This window comes from Lepus europaeus, chromosome 8, assembly GCF_033115175.1.
Source record: "Lepus europaeus isolate LE1 chromosome 8, mLepTim1.pri, whole genome shotgun sequence".
Classification (NCBI taxonomy): Eukaryota; Metazoa; Chordata; class Mammalia; order Lagomorpha; family Leporidae; genus Lepus; species Lepus europaeus.
In genome coordinates, this window is record NC_084834.1 from 32,859,030 (window position 1) to 32,875,656 (window position 16,627).

Sequence of the window (16,627 nt, forward strand, 5' to 3'; positions counted from 1 at the left end):
AGGGCCTTACCTGTTTATTGAAAGCAGAATTTTTTGAATTGTAAATTCAGTTATTCTGACTACTCAATCTCGGTTTTTTTATTTTCTTGATTACTGAGCCAGTAAGAATCACCAGTAACTTCTTCTATTTTGATACACATATGTATTATTTATTATTATCTGTTATATATACCTATAATAAAACTCACTGGGGTAAATCTCTTGACTTTTTGAAATAAAGCTGACTTTAGAGATTTAGAAGTTAATTGCATACCATATTTATTTTTTCTGCTTTTACTGATGATTATATTTTTTCCTTTGCAGGAGGAAAACTGCTAATGATGTGAATGGATTTAAACCTTTGTCAGGCGATGAGGTATTTTTTAAAAATGGTTTTAACTAGTTCATCAATATAAGAAGGGATATGACATTATAGTCTTCCTATTTTTTTCTGGTACATTTTCAGTAGAGTCAGGATCATCAGGTAAAAAATTCAGTGACAGCTTCATAAGTTTTCAAAGTTTTGTTTTTTCATTTGATTTTACTCTTAAGTGTGCCTCAAACAAAAATGTTTTTAAAGTATTTTTCTGTTGATTGACCTTCCTGACTTTGTTTAGCACTTGAAGAACAATGGGAATTCTACTAGCCTTCCCTTGTCTAGAAAGGTTCTTAAGTCACTCAATCCAGCAGTCTACAGAAATGTGGAATATGAAATTTGGCTGAAGTCTAAACAAGGTGAATGAAAAATCTTCAGTTTTCGTAAATTTGCTTTGTTGCTCTTGAAAGCCAACTTTATATTATACTGATTTTTTTTTTTATAGCTCAACAAAAGCGTGATTATTCCATTGCTGCTGGTTTACAATATGAAGTTGGAGAGAAATGCCAAGTAAGTGATTTGTATAAAAGGAGAAAAGAGTTTACTTGATCTTATTTTTTCTGATAGGAACCAGAAAATATCTGAATGTGTTGATAATTTGACATTTCATAATGTATTTATCTTTTAAAAAACAGTGAGAGTGAGCTCCCATCCTCTGGTTCACTCTGCAGATTCCTTCAGTGGCTGGCTGGGACTGGGCCAAGATGAAGCTGGGAGTGGAGAATTCAGTCCAGGTCCCCAGCATGGTTAAAGTGTGCCATCACCTCCTGCCTCTCAGGCTGTGCATTAGCAGGAAGTTGGGATTAGTAGTGGAGCTGACTTTTGAACCTAGGCATGTAGGCATCCCAACTTGTGTCTTTAACTGTTAGGCCAGATGCCCACTCCTGAGCATGTATATATTTTAACAGGTTACAAGCAGGCCATGTGGTGGCACAGCAGGTTAATGTGATGCCAGCATCCTATGTAAGAATGCCAGTTTGAGTCCTGGCTGCTGCACTTCTGATCCAGCTCCTTGCTAGTGGCTTGGAAAGTGGAGGGAGACCCAGGTACATGGACCCCTGCCACCCATGAGGGAGACTGTGATGGAGCTAACTGCCTTCAGCCTGGCACAACCCTGATTGTAGTGGCCATTTGGGAAGTGAGCCTGTGGGTCGAAAATCTATTTCTCCCTGCCTGCCTCCCCACTCTCCCTCTTTGCCTTTCAAATAAATAAAAAGTCTTTTAAAAATAGACTTCAAGCAGTAGCTTTTTTTTTTAAGATTTTATTTATTTGACAGGCAGAGTTACAGAGAGAAAAGTCTTCCTTCAATTGGTTCATTCCCCAAGTGGCCACAAAGGCCGGAGCTGTGCCGATCCAAAGCCAGGAGCCAGGTGCTTCCTGCCAGTCTCCCATGCGGGTGCAGGGGCATTCAAGCAGTAACTTTTTGACACATTCATTTTTAATTTTTTAAATTATTATTATTATTTTTATAGATAGAGTTAGATAGTGAAAGAGAGACAGAGAGAAAGGTCTTCCTTCCGTTGGTTCACCCCCCAAAAGGCTGCTATGACTGGAGCTATGCCGATCTGAAGCCAGGAGCCAGGTGCCTCTTCCTGGTCTTCCATGCGGGTGCAGGTCCCTGAGCACCTGGGCCATCCTCTACTGCCTTCCTGGGCCATAGCAGAGAGCTGGACTGGAAGAGGAGCAACTGGGACTAGAACCCGGTGCCCATATGGGATGCCGCCACCACAGGCAGAGGATTAACCTAGTGAGCCATGGCACTGCGCCCCCCTCCCCCCTTTTAATATTTTTATTATTATTATTTTTTTTTTTTACAGATGGAGTTAGAGAGAGAGGTATACATTTCAATATATTACTAGAAGCTTGTGTGAGTCTAAAACCATTGTATCCATTATATGATCTTAAAAATGCAATTCAGTCTTTGGTATTACTTTAAGGAAGTAACAGTAACATTTTAGATGTTATGTTAGATATTTTCATTATAGTTGTCAAATAATTGAAATTGATTCAGACTTTCTATGAATGGTACATATGTGCTTTTTTCTGTTGGACTGAGGAAGGAGAGTGACCATGAAGAGGAGTTTGGCTTTTTGTTTTGAATAAGCTGCTATGCTGGATTGTTGAAGGGAAAAGTTGGATTATATTGCTCTTTCCACAGTCTGGATGATTTTGGCCCCTTTACATCCATGGATCATTAGCAGTGTCCTACCTGGTGGGCTGCTATTGGCATCCAGTGGGTAGAGGCCACAGATGTACACACACATCCTGCAGTGCAAAGGACAGCCATTCCTTACTATAGCTGCCTGCCTTAACAGTATTAATCAGTCCTGTCAGTAATGCTCGGCCTGGAGAGACCCTGGATAAGATAATTTATAAGGTCTCTGTTTTTGTTAATGGAAAAAATGCTTCTGTTTCAAAAATCCACACATAGACAACAAAATACTATGTAGAAGTTTATTTTCATCAAAAAGTATTTATTTGAAAGGTAGAGATGCATAGAGGGAGAGGGATAGAATGAGATTATCCATCTGCTGTTCCATTTCCCAAATGTCTGCAATGGCTGCAGCTGGGGTAAGCTGAAGCCAGGAGCTTTTTCTGGGTCTCCCATGTGAGTTCAGGGCCCCAAGCATTTGGGCTATTCTCTGCTGCCTTCTCAGGCACATTAGCAGGGAGCTGGATTGGAAGTGGAGCATCCTGGAATTGAACTGGTGCCCCAGATGAGATGCCAGTGTTGCAGGTGTGGCTTAATGCACTATGCCACAATGCTGGCCCCAGGTGTGTAATAAAACTGCTTTCAAACAGCCTTTGACAAACGTTCCTTCTTGACTTGTGGAGGAAACACTGATTAATTTTATTATTGGTTTTATTAAAAGTATGTTTGACACTAGAGTGTCAATTTGTTGGGTCAACAACAGCAGCCACTGTGCACTTGCTCCTCATGTGGGATCTCTGTCCTTAATGTGCTGTACATTGTGATTTAATGCTATAACTAGTATTCAAACAGTATGTTTCACTTTGTGTTGCTATGTGGGTGCAAACTGTTGAAATCTTTATACTAAATTGATCTTCTGTATATAAAGAGAATTGAAAATGAATCTTGATGCAAATGGAAGGGGAAGGGGGAGAGGGAGTGGGAGAGGGGAGGGTTGCGGGTGGGAGGGTGGGAGGGAAGTTATGGGAGGGGGAAGCCATTGTAATCCATAAGCTGTACACTGGAAATTTATATTCATTAAATAAAAGTTAAAAAAAAGTATGTTTGACTAGAATCACGTAAAGTAGATAGATGCTATTGGTAAAGTAGATGGTAAAGTGGAAACTGAGATGACTCAAAGGTGGCATTTGTTTACTGAAATTAAGTATGTAAGATAAGATTAACTTAAGAAATATCTTTTTTTTGTGTTGTGAAACTCTTTTAATGAGAGAAAGGCATCTGGTTGTGATTGTTTTTGATTGAAATATCAGCTTGAGGATTTTGGTCTACTGATAAAAGGTTGCTTAAAGCAGTGCTGTGTGCGTTATACTTGTAGTGTTGTGATTGGTAGGTTCACCACTCAGTGTATATAGCCTGACAGTAGGAAGAAGCCTTAAGGTTTATTGTTGTCACTGTTTATAATTGGGTAAAACCAATTGTATGTTACAGTTGATCCATTTTTTCAGGAGAAAAATGATCACAGTTACACATTTTAAATCAGAATATTAGAAACATAATCGTAATTTATAGTTGCCCCCATTGATAGGGTGGTTGCTGTGTGAACGTAGGCATCCTTTATCTGTACCATATGTACCTTCCATTTCCTTATCTACAGTTACTAGCTCCATTTTGCATGTGAGGAAAGTGAAACATGGTAAAAAAAAAAAATTGTCCATGGTCATATTGCTGATAAGTGGGAAAGCATGGCCTGCTTGAGGTGTGTGGTTCCAAAAACAGGACATGCTGGTTCTCTTTCATCTCTTGCTTGGGGCCTTAATGGATTATGTTCCTATTTCAAACTGTTTAGACAAACCATATAGGGAAATTTTGAAAGGATAAACAAGAAACTTGTTTCTTTCTTTCTTTTTTTTTTTTTTTTTTTTTTCTAGGTAGAATCTGGAGATTAGGGAGACAAATTTTATTGTACATCCCTTGAACTTAATTTGTTTTTATCAATAACCGTATATCTTCTCTTTAATTGAAGATCGTTAACATTTAAAAGGTAATTACTAATGCACAGGAAGCAGATGACTGATTTTTATTTCTGGAATTGTTCAACAGGTTAGGTTGGATCACAATGGAAAATTTCCTAATGCAGATATTCAAGGCGTTCACTCTGAGAATGGACCAGTTTTGGTTGAAGAATTGGGAAAAAAGTATGTACTACTTTTTCAGCTAAGGCAGTTACCTATCGTGTTTTCTGCCTAATGGAATCATGAGAATCATTTCTAAATGGCCCTGTGTATGTTTGCAAATTCAGTGGAAGATATTCCCCACGTGCAGGAAGCATGTTCATTCAGATATTTAGAAAAGTAGTTTCAGTTCAGATTTTGTAACTTTTGCATTTTAGCAGATTTTAAGAATACTTGTTTCATGGCTATTTGTTTAAAATGTGTCATTGACTAGATTGTAAAGTGTGAACTATAGAAGTCAGGGACCTGTTTTCATTTCTGATTTGATTTGGTGCTGCATGGCAATGCAGTTACTACTCGGTAACATTTGTCAGAATAGTAAGTATTTCTGAGTTGCTGTTACACAGTGTTGTTTAGATTACCTCTTGTTTCAGTTGTTTCTGCCTTTATTAGAGAAAAAGGTAATAAATCATACTTTAGACCTTAATACTGAAAAATATCAAACATACCTAATGTATTCAGTACTTAGCTTTAACAACGAACAGCACCCTAACTACAGAACTGTTAGATGTAAAAGAATAACAGCCATAACATCTTTCATTTAGATCTGAATAACGCCTTTTAGCTTTGTTTTTTTCCTAAGAAAATATGCTTTTTTTCCAAGATTTTATTTATTTGAGAGGTAGAGTTATAGACAGAGGGAGAGACAAGAGGAAGGTCTTCCATGCACTCGTTCACTTCCCAAATGGCCACAATGGCCAGAGCTGAGCCGAACTGAAGCCAGGAGCCAGCAGCTTCATCCAGGTGTCCCATGTGGATACAGGGGCCCAAGCACCTGGGCCGCCTTCTTCTGCTTTCCCAGGCCATGCGCAGAGAACTGGATCAGAAGAGGAGCAGCCGGGTCTAGAACTGGCGCCCATATGGGGGATGCTATTGCCACAGGCAGAGGCTTAACCCACTAAGCCACAGTGCCAGCCCCAGAAAATATGCTTTTGATTTTTGTTATTTTACTTGATTAGAATTGTGTCTGGAAACAGAAATGCTGTTTGTGCTTAACTCATAATTTGTTTTCAGTGTGGAAACTGAAGCTGAGAATTGTTATATAATTTAAAAATGAAGTATGTGTATAGCATACATAAGTACTCTTAGTAGGAGTGTTTTACATTGTTACAAGTCTGTTACTTTCTTCTGAAGACATGCTGTGAAGACCCTCAAACCACCTCCCCCAGAAAGCTGGAGCACAGTGTCAGGAAAGAAGATGAAAAAACCTTCTACTTCGGGACAGAATTTTCATTCTGGTAGGAGTATATCAAGTTACCATTTCTGTGAGATTGGGATGATGATGCTTGGAGTTGTTTGTAATAGGAAAATTATGAGGTATTTTTGGGTTATTGTCACAGAAATGGATTACAGAGGGCCAAAGAATGCAAGCAAGCCAATAAAAGCCCCATCAGTACTACCTCCTCGGCTCCAGCATCCTTCGGGAATAAGACAACATGCATTCTCTAGTCACTCTTCAGGGACACAGTCTCAGAAATCATCCAGTGAACACAAAAATCTTGCCAGGACACCTTCACAGATCATGAGGTAACTTCCTGAATTCAGCAAGATCAGTGGGGACTGAGAGGCCATTGTTATATTGGTCACATTCTGTGCATTTAAATAGTTAAAACTTTTAAGTACTTGTCTATATCATACTGTTAAATATATCACTGGTGAAATGCTGTGTGAGTAATTCATTTCTTTGCCGTTGTTTTTAAAGAAAGCAAGGTTGTAGTATAAGGAAAGAACCTTTATTTTTGAATAATGTTTTCAAATAATCTGGGAGCTACTTTTTTTTTTTTTTGTAAGATTTGGTTATTTATTTGAAAGGCAGGGTTATAGAGAGGCAGAGGCAGAAACAGAAAGGTCTTCGGTCTGCTGGTTCACTCCCCAATTGGCCGCAATGGTTGGAGCCGCACTGATCCGAAGCTAGGAGCCAGGAGCTTCTTCTGGGTCTCCTACCTGGGTGCAGGGTCCAAGGAGTGGGGCTGTCTTCTACTGCTTTCTTAGGTCATAGCAGAAAGTTAGATTAGAAGTGGAGCAGCCAGGACTCAATCTAGCACCCACATGGGATGCTGGCACTGCAGGTGGCGGCTTTACCCTCTATGCCACAGTGCTAGCCCCAGGAGATACTCTTATAACCACATTTTACTCTGGCACTTAGTATTTTCTGGTGACCATCTGCTGGTTCACTCCCCAAGTGGCCGCAGTAACCAGGGCTGGACCATGCCGAAGCCAGGAGCCTCATCCTAGTCTCTCACATGGGTGCTGGGGCACAGCGACTTGGGCTGCTTTCCCAGATGCATCATTAACAGGGAACTGGATCAGAAGTGGAGCAGGGGCAGGCACCGTGGCTCAGTTGGCTAATCCTCCACCTGTGGCACTGACATCTCATATGGGCACCGGGTTCTAGTACCAGCTACTCCTCTTCCAGTTCAGCTCTCTGCTGTGGCCCAGGAGGGCAGTGGAAGATGGCCCAAGTGCTTGGGTGTCTGCACTGCATGGGAGACTAGGCTCCCGGCTTCAGATCGGCATAGCTCTGGCCGTAGCGGCCATTTGGGGAGCGAACCAACAGAAGGAAGACCTTTCTGTCTCTCTCACTGTCTAACTCTGTCAAAAAAAAAAAAAAAAAAAAAAAAAAAAAAAAAAAAAGTGGAGCAGCCAGAAGTTGAACCGGCTTCCATATGGGATGCCTTGGCTGCTGTGTGACTTGCTGTGCCACAGCGCCAGTCCCAGATACTGTCATTTGTAAAATTAGACCAACTGAAATTATTAGTGTACTTTGTTCTGATGAGTTCTGATTATTTATGGTAATTTCTCTAAATACTATGGGGAACAGATTTTAGGGTTATGTAATTATGAGTATCAGCATTCTGACTAAATAACTGTAGACAGATGAAGTTCAGGGTCATGCTTTTCCTGTGCTGGGTGAATTTTAATTTTTCCCTAATCTGCTATTTTGCTGAGTAGGTAGTCACAGCTCTCTGGAGCAACTTTGGTTGAGAGGTTGTATTTGAGGTTTACTTGTCTTCTTTATGCAAACAGGGAATGGCTGCTGGAACCTTCTCTGTCCAAACACTTCTCTCCTCAGTTGCCATAACAACTTTGCCATCAGTGTATATGCTTGACATGCTCTGATGTTTATTTATATTATTTTCCATCATTTGGGCATTCCGTGGGAATGCACTTAACATTTTTCCATTAAAGATGATGTGAATAGCATCTTTAAGACAAAGACTTAAGTTCTTGGTCTGACAAGAACTTACTGATATTGTGTTAGTTTCCGGGGGTGGTTTTAACAAAGCCTCACTTACCGGTTAGTTGAAAACAACTGATATTTATTCTCTGACAGTTTGGAGGCTCGTGGTGAAATCAGGTTGTTGCTAGGCCTGTTCTATTTCTGAAGACTTTAGGGGAGAATCTATTCCATTCCTCCCCTACTTTTGGTGCTATGTGCAGACCTTGGTATTCTTTGGCTTATAGGTGTATCACTTAATTCATTGTTTCCATCATCACCTGGTATTGAATCTGTGGATTTATGTCTGGGTCTTGACTTGTCTCATAAGAACAACAGTCATATGGGTTTTGTTCATACCCTGTCTGGTATGACCTCATCTTACTTCGAGTGTATCCAAGAAGACCTTATATTTGAATGTACTGGAACATACCTTTTTTTTTTTTTTTTTTTTTATTTATTTATTTTTTTATTTTTTTATTTTTGACAGGCAGAGTGGACAGTGAGAGAGAGAGACAGAGAGAAAGGTCTTCCTTTTGCCGTTGGTTCACCCTCCAATGGCCGCCGCGGTAGCGCGCTGCAGCCGGCACACCGCGCTGTTCCGATGGCAGGAGCCAGGTGCTTCTCCTGGTCTCCCATGGGGTGCAGAGCCCAAACACTTGGGCCATCCTCCACTGCACTCCCTGGCCACAGCAGAGAGCTGGCCTGGAAGAGGGGCAACCGGGACAGGATCGGTGCCCCGACCGGGACTAGAACCCGGTGTGCCGGCGCCGCAAGGCGGAGGATTAGCCTGTTGAGCCACGGCGCCGGCCTTTTTTTTTTTTTTTAAGATTTATTTATTTATTTGAAAGGCAGAGTCAGAGACAGAGACAATTCATCTGCTGGTTCACTTTCCCAATGGCAATAATGGCTAAGGCTGGACCAGGGGGAAGCCAGGAACATGGAACTTCAACTGGGTGTCTCAAGTGTCTGGCAGAAGTCCAGGAACTTGGGGACATTCTCCCCTGCTTTGCCAGGCTCATCAGAAGGGAGCTGGATCGGAAGTGGAGTAGCTGGGATTTGAACCAGCTCTCATGGGATGCTGGCATTACAGGCGGCAGCTTAACTTGCTGTGCCACAGTGGCAGCCCCTGAATGTATCTTTTTAAGAAGATAAATTCAATCTATTGATATTAATACTTCAATGCATTGCATGTTTTAAAGGGATATTAAATGAGTTCATAACATTTAAAGGCTGTTTATTCTGTTTAAAGTCTGCTTCCTATGTGGTTTTTCCCAGTAACCTAATTTCCTTCTGTTGAGGTATTCACTATCAACAGACTCATAATTTTATGACTTTGCATGGACACAAACATTGTTCAAAAGTTCCAGTAAGGATAAATGATAAAAAATTAGCTGGGAGGAGGATATACCTTATCCCTCCAGGGTGTTCATTTCACATACACCCTGCGGAATAATTGGGTAACCAGTGATCAGAGGCTTGCATTCTTGGAATATCCAGCAATGCTTTATGGGGATACTTGGGGCCCACGGTGGATCACATCTCCCAAAGAGAATTTGTGCAACTAGTCAGCTAACTATGGCTAAGGTCTATTGTTGGATGATGACCAGACTCCACTAGCAGCGGATGTAACCTACTCAATACAGACACAGCACTTAACAGATTAACTTATTTTGAATATTAACTGTTGAAAATATAAAGTATGTGGAGGAAGGTTACAGGGAACAAGACGATTTTTCTTTATTAAAATTTTTGTTTTTTGATAGACTGGAAAAGGATTTTTTCCCCTTGATCACAAGGATATTTTTTACTGTTTTAAATAGAAAAACAATTTTAGAATTTATTTTTCATTTTATTTGAAAGATGGGGGGGAGAGATAGAGATGACAGAGACAAATTTTGTCTGCAGGTTTACTCCCTAAATGCTTCTGATAGGCAGGGCTGGGCCAGGCCGTTGTGTGGAGCCAGGAACTCAAATCTAAATTTCCCTTGTGGGTGACAGAGACCCAAGTACTGGAGCCATAACCTACTGACTTCCAGGGTGCGCATTAGAAGCTGAATTGGAAGCCACATAGCCAATAGGGAATATGGGTGTTCCAAGAAGTATCTTTAACTTCCTGTCCCTGTCTTGAAGATTGAAAAAAAAATACCCATTTGCTATTTAAATTGCTAATTTAAATATTCATGTGTTTATCACAAACTGATTTTTTTTTTTAATTTTTTTTGACAGGAAGAGTGGACAGTGAGAGACAGACAGAGAAAGGTCTTCCTTTTCCGTTGGTTCTCCCTCCAATGGCCGCTGTGGCCGGCGCGTTGCGACCGATGCACCGCGCTGATCCGAAGCCAGGAGCCAGGTGCTTCTCCTGGTCTCCCATGCGGGTGCAAGGCCCAAGGACTTGGGCCATCCTCCACTGCACCCCCCGGGGCACAGCAGAGAGCTGGCCTGGAAGAGGGGCAGCCGGGACAGAATCCAGCGCCCTGACCGGGACTAGAACCTGGGGTGCCGGTGCCATAGGCAGAGGTTTAGCCTATTGAGCCGCGGTGCCGGCTCACAAACTGATTTTTTATCCACTGTGTTTCTGGTGTTGACTGCAGTCTTTGAGGATTTGGTAGAATCCTTCTGTCTACAAATGTTTCATATTTAAAGTACTTTAGATCTATGCTGCAGACAAGTATCTTTGTCTTATTAGGATCTTTTTCTTTTCTTTTCTTGAAGATTTATTTTATTTATTTGAAGAGTTGCAGAGAGAGGTAGAGACAGAGAGAGAGGTCTTCCATCTGCTGGTTCACTCCCCAGGTGACTGCAATAGCCAGAGCTGCACCGATCCAAAGCCAGGAGCCAGGAGCTTCTTCCAGGTCTCCCACGTGGGTGCAGGGGCCCAAGGACTTGGGCCATCTTCTGCTTTCACAGGCCATAGCAGAGAGCTGGATTGGAAGTGGAGCAGCCAGGACTAGAACCGGTGCCCATATGGGATGCCGGCGCTTCAGGCTAGGGCGTTAACCCGTTGTGTCACAGTGCCGGCCCCTCTTTTTCTTTTTTATGTGTTAGCTGCGTATTACTTGCTGTATACAAACACTTTTGGTATGTGACAAGATAGTGGGTAACACATAGATATGAGACTTTTAGAAAATTTTGACATTATAATTGATTCCATAGCAATCATATGGTATTAGCAGTTAGAATGCCTTCTCCATTGTGTGTGGAAGCAAATATTACTAGTATATTTTCTTTAAAGCTTCTTTTTTTTTTTTTTTTTTTTTTTTAAGATTTATTTATTTATTTGAAAGGCAGAGTTACACAGAGAGAGAAGGAGAGGTGAAGGGGAAAGAGGGGGAACTCTTCCATCCTCTGGTTCACTCTCCAATTGGCTGCAATGGCTGGAGCCGTGCCATTCTGAAGCCAGGAGCTTCTTCCGGGTCTCCTAAAGGGGTGCAGGGCCCTAAGCACTTGGGCCATCTTGTACTGCTTCCCCAGGCCATAGCTGAGAGCTGGATCAGAAGTGGAGCAGCCGAGACTCTAACTGAAGCCCATATGGGATGCTGGCACTGCAGTTGGCGGCTTTACCTGCTATGCCACAGCGCCAGCCAGCCCCATACTAATATATCAAAATAAATTTATGGGGTTGGCGCTGTGGCGCAACAGATTAAGGCCCTGGCTTGTGGCACCGGCATCCCATATGGGTGCGGTTCTAGTCCCAGCTGCTCCTCTTTCAATCCAGTTCTCTGCTGTGGCCCAAGAGGGCAGTGGAGGATGGCCCAAGTGCTTGGGCCCCTGCACCCACATGTGAGACCCGGAAGAAGCTCCTGGCTCCAGGCTTTGGATCGGTGCAGCTCTGGCCGTTGTGGTCATCTGGGGAGTGAACCAGCGGATCGAAGACCTCTCTCTTCTCTCACTACCTCTCTCTCTGTAACTCTTTCAAATAAATAAAATCTTTAAAAAAAACTTACAAGCTGCGATTACTGAATACTTATAGTTAGATTTTAAATCTACTTAACATTTAGAATTTTATTGTTAAGAATTCTAATTTATTTAAGACCATTAGAATTCATCTTTGCTTCTAATGTTTAACATCTCTGGTTTGAAGTCTTCTAATAATAGAATAACAGAAAACTGTAAAGATGGTTATGAGACCCTTATGACATCTTTTTCATTTTTTCCTTATGGATAATGTCTCTTTCTTTGGAGAAAGCAAAATATAGGATTGCCATATGTGCTTTCATTAGTATGGCTGTGCAAGAATATTACTGAACATTTCTGTTCAAGCTAGGTGAGAATGGAAGTTGGTGCTATGTGGCAGGTGAGGAGAAGATGAAAACTACACAGTACCAATCCTTGTTTTGGACATAAGAGACAGTAAGGTGGTGGTAATTTTCCAGAAAACTCCTGACACTTGATGAGTCTGCTTTGGAGTCTTTTACTACTCGGTATTACTACTGGCCTAAGATTATGTACATCCAGATTTTCTCTCTCACTTTTCCCTCACTGCCATTGGGGTTGATATCTGCTCTTTTGAAATTAGAGTTGAGCATAAATAAGGTCATTCAAGCACATTGCATCGCTAGTCTTTATTCCAGAGGTAAGAGAATCAGGTGGTGTCACAGTGTCCCTCCTCTTTTGGAAAGATTATATCTGTTTGTGCTGTGACAACATGTTTTTTTTTTTTTTTACAGATTTTGGATTTTCATTTCCTAATACTGTAGAACTGCTAGATGTGGTAGAAATAGAATTGTGGGCCGGTGCTGCGGCTCACTAGGCTAATCCTCCGCCTTGCGGCGCTGGCACACCGGGTTCTAGTCCCGGTCGGGGCACCGGATTCTGTCCCGGTTGCCCCTCTTCCAGGCCAGCTCTCTGCTGTGGCCTGGGAAGGCAGTGGAGGATGGCCCAAGTGCTTGGGCTCTGCACCCGCATGGGAGACCAGGAGAAGCACCTGGCTCCTGGCTTCAGATCAGCGTGGTGTGCAGGCCGCAGCGCGCCAGCCGCGGCGGCCATTGGAGGGTGAACCAACGGCAAAAAGGAAGACCTTTCTTTCTGTCTTCTGTCTCTCTCTCTCTCACTGTCCACTCTGCCTGTCAAAAAAAAAAATAGAATTGTTAGTGCCTTCATTCCCGACCCCTCTTTCCCATTAAAGTTTGTCTTGATTCTGTAAGGTAACATAATGCTACAGGAGTTTCCATTTGCCAGACATTTATTAACTCTGCTGCCAGATGTTTTAAAATGTCATAGTGTGGCTGAATTATCCAAATGTTTATATTGTAGAACATCATTTTAGTCCTCAGCATTTTTTTTTTCTGACAAAAATGTTTTGTTTGACAGAAAACCTGATCGTGAGAGAGCTGAGGATTTTGATCACACGAATAGAGAATCTCACTATTTTGGCCTCTCCCCTGAAGAACGCAGAGAGAAGCAAGCCATAGAAGAATCTCGTTTACTTTATGAGATTCAGAACAGAGATGAACAGGCTTTCCCAGCCCTTTCCGTATGTATAAGATATTTTTAAAAAGTTGATGTTTAGAATCCTCTCTGCTTACAGTTTCCATGTTAAACTATAGTGTGTAGTGGTAAGCTAATTTTTGAACTGAAGGATACCTTAGAGATAATGTAGCTTTGCCTGGGTTTTACATTTTGCATGTGGAATGGGAGGTCTAGCTTCAGTACTAAAATGTTTATGACATTTGAAGCAGGTTTATCAGTTTTCTCACTTGGCAGTTTAGTACTATCTTTTGAACTAAAATGTTTAACTTGCCAGCAAAAGTCATGTGCATAGAGATTCATCATTCACTTATACTTTATAAGATATATCTATAAAATCAGAAGACTTTTTACTGTTTATTACACCTACTTAGGGCCTCATAAATACAGGGAGAGTCTTTCAGACTGATTACTGTTAGAGGTGGTAGCAAGTGTAACCCTGTCTGTCTTTGCTGTCTTGTATATGACAGAAAGGAGTGTTCTCTACCTTCAGGGGAGTGAGAAGGGAAAATATTCTCATGTAAAATGGAGTGTGTGTATTCTGTGAGGAGGGTTTGTAGACAGGGGTACTAAAAGAGATGACTAGTTCATTGTTGGTGCTGAGAACCCTGTGCCTGTGGTCTTTAAAGTCTTGGTAAGTGGTACCCAATTGACTTAGAGTCCTGAATGGTAGCAGCAGATTAACAAACAAAATAGAAGGCTACCCACTATAAGATATTAAACCCTCCCTTGCTCAATTCGCTTTGTTTTGATTGTGGGATTCCTTAGAGGCCTGAGGAATAATTTAGTTGAAAGCAGCTGGTCTGGAATTGTAGTTCAGTCTGGCACAGGGGATTGTATTTAGGAATTATTGGAAGTGGTACCCAAATTCATATATGAATTGGTGTTGTCTGTGGGTCTTGTCATATGTTAATTTTCCATAAAATTTAATAATTACCAATCCTTTACGCTTACACTTTATAACCTTTTTTTCAGTTAGTGGATGATAAAATTATAATTATTAAAATGTGGGGACAGGTAGTGACATTTTTTAAATTGTTAAGTGTGTTCTCAATAGTCACAATTTTTACTTAGTGATTTGGATTTAGTATTAAATTTGGTAGTGATTTAGGTGTGTTTTCTGGAAAAATTCCTGAAAGAGAAGGCTAGCATTTTCCTGATTAGCTATGTGAAACATTTACTTTGAGTACTAGAATTGAAACCCGAAACCTTCAGCTGTAGTTCAGCTTAAAACCATGACTTATTATGGTCCCTTTGTTTCACAGTTTAGAAGGTTGGATCTCATGTAGAGAGCTTAGGTGATTTCCTGACAGGCAGTGGACTTTCTATGATAAAGATCCCTGTATCTGTTAATTATTCACACCCAGGGTGTGAATCATTTCTGGGTCCAGCATATCTGTTGTATATGCTACTTACCTGTTAATCACTGTCCCAGTATTGTAGTCCTTGTGTTAATTAATTATTCCTCTCCACAAAGAAATGTACCTCTACAATGACTGTAGAAGGTTGGTACAGATAATACTGTGATTTGTGAAGAGTATAGGTTGTAACATGAACGCTTAGTCAACGTGGCTTTCTGAAATGGGGATGTGAAAATATCTGACTAATTTAGGATAAAGGTGTGACAGCCTTGGGAGTTGGTAATGAGACTTTTAATGTAGATTATATATAATTAAATTTGGACACAAGAATATCCTGTTTTGTAGTATAAGAAGTATGAAAATACAGGGCTATGGGTTTTATGATTTTTAGTTAGAAGTATAAAGATTATTTTAAAGACTTTTTCTCATCTGTTTGTGGATAGATCTTTAACACAAAGTGTTGGGTTTTGTTCATTGTAAGATGTCATCAGTCAGTACATCAGCTTCTCAAAGTAGCAACCCATGTGTCCAGAGAAAATCATCCCATGGAAGTGATAGAAAAGGAAGCAGGCGGAGAATGGACACAGAAGAACGGAAGGACAAAGGTATTATAATTACAATTTGAAAGCAGGTGTTAGGGATCTATGTCTGGTATGAAATCTTATCCAAGAACACCCTCCCCCTATCTACAGTTTCAGTTACCTGCAGTCAACTGTTGTCAAAAATATTAAATGGAAAATTTCAGAGATAAACAATTCGTAAGTTAAAAATGTGTCCCATTCTGAATAGTGAAGTATGATAAAATTTCATGGTACCTTGTCCCACCCAGGGTGTGAATCATTTCTGGGTCCAGCATATCTGTTGTATATGCTACTTACCTGTTAATCACTGTCCCAGTATTGTAGTACTTGTGTTTACTTGGTAATTGCACCAAAGCACAAGAGGAATTATGCTGGTGGTTCAGATATGACAAAGAGAAGCCATTAGGATCTCCTTTTAAATGAAAAGGTCCAAGTAAGATATTTTGAGAGAGATACCACTTTCATATAACTGTAACTACAATATGGTTATTAGTTATTAATCTTAACTATTACTAATCTTTTACTGTGCTTCAATTTGTAAATTAAGCTTTATCCTAGGAATGCTTGTGTGTATAGGGAAAGCATAGTGCACATATACAGGGTTTGTGTCTTAGCCTGTTTTCCCCATGAATTCGGGATACTACTGTATTGGAGAAAGAACACTTAAAATTGTTAAGCAGTATATCCAATGTCACATATTGGACTGTCACAGCAGTGAATCAGCTTAAAGCATGTTAAGTGTTACTCTAAAAACTTTTTCATTGACTAAATATGGGTTCAAATTGTGCTTTGGCTTTATCTTTGAATTTTGTTCTTTGTTCTGTGCTCAAAACTGGAGGTGATGCTTTTTTTGTGTGTGTGGTCTGTTATAGACTCTGTCCATGGACCTACTCACTTGGATAAAAAACCTGAACCAAGTACATTAGAGGTAAAAATTTTAAGTACTGATCTTTTCCCCTGCTACTGATAATGTAATGGGAAGAAGTGAAAGGAGCAGATGGAAATGATCTCACCATTTTGTAACTATGTATTAGGGAAATAGAAAAATAGGACGGAGGTGACAGAGCTTGAAAAGTCACTCACAAACTTTTTTTTTTTTTTAAGAGATTTGTTTATTTGAAAGAGAGGCAGAGAGAGAGAGGGAGGGAGAGATCTTAGAACCGGTGGTTCACTCCCCAAATAGCTGCCAACAGCCAGAGCTGGGCTGATCAGGAGCCAGGAGTCTCTTTTGGGTCTCCCGTGTGGGTGCAGGGGCCCAAG

General features: G+C 40.8%; 1 protein-coding gene across 2 annotated transcripts in view; it reads left to right on the forward strand.

Annotated features, from left to right (window-relative positions):
- Positions 1–16,627, forward strand: part of OTUD4 (OTU deubiquitinase 4) — a 56,533-nt gene that overhangs the window by 29,510 nt on the left and 10,396 nt on the right. For both annotated transcript variants that reach the window (XM_062199547.1, XM_062199548.1), the window contains 9 exons: positions 304–355; positions 597–714; positions 801–865; positions 4,609–4,703; positions 5,874–5,977; positions 6,080–6,266; positions 13,270–13,432; positions 15,268–15,391; positions 16,240–16,295. In XM_062199547.1, the coding sequence (XP_062055531.1) occupies positions 304–355; positions 597–714; positions 801–865; positions 4,609–4,703; positions 5,874–5,977; positions 6,080–6,266; positions 13,270–13,432; positions 15,268–15,391; positions 16,240–16,295 (964 nt within the window). The remainder of the gene's footprint in view (positions 1–303; positions 356–596; positions 715–800; positions 866–4,608; positions 4,704–5,873; positions 5,978–6,079; positions 6,267–13,269; positions 13,433–15,267; positions 15,392–16,239; positions 16,296–16,627) is intronic.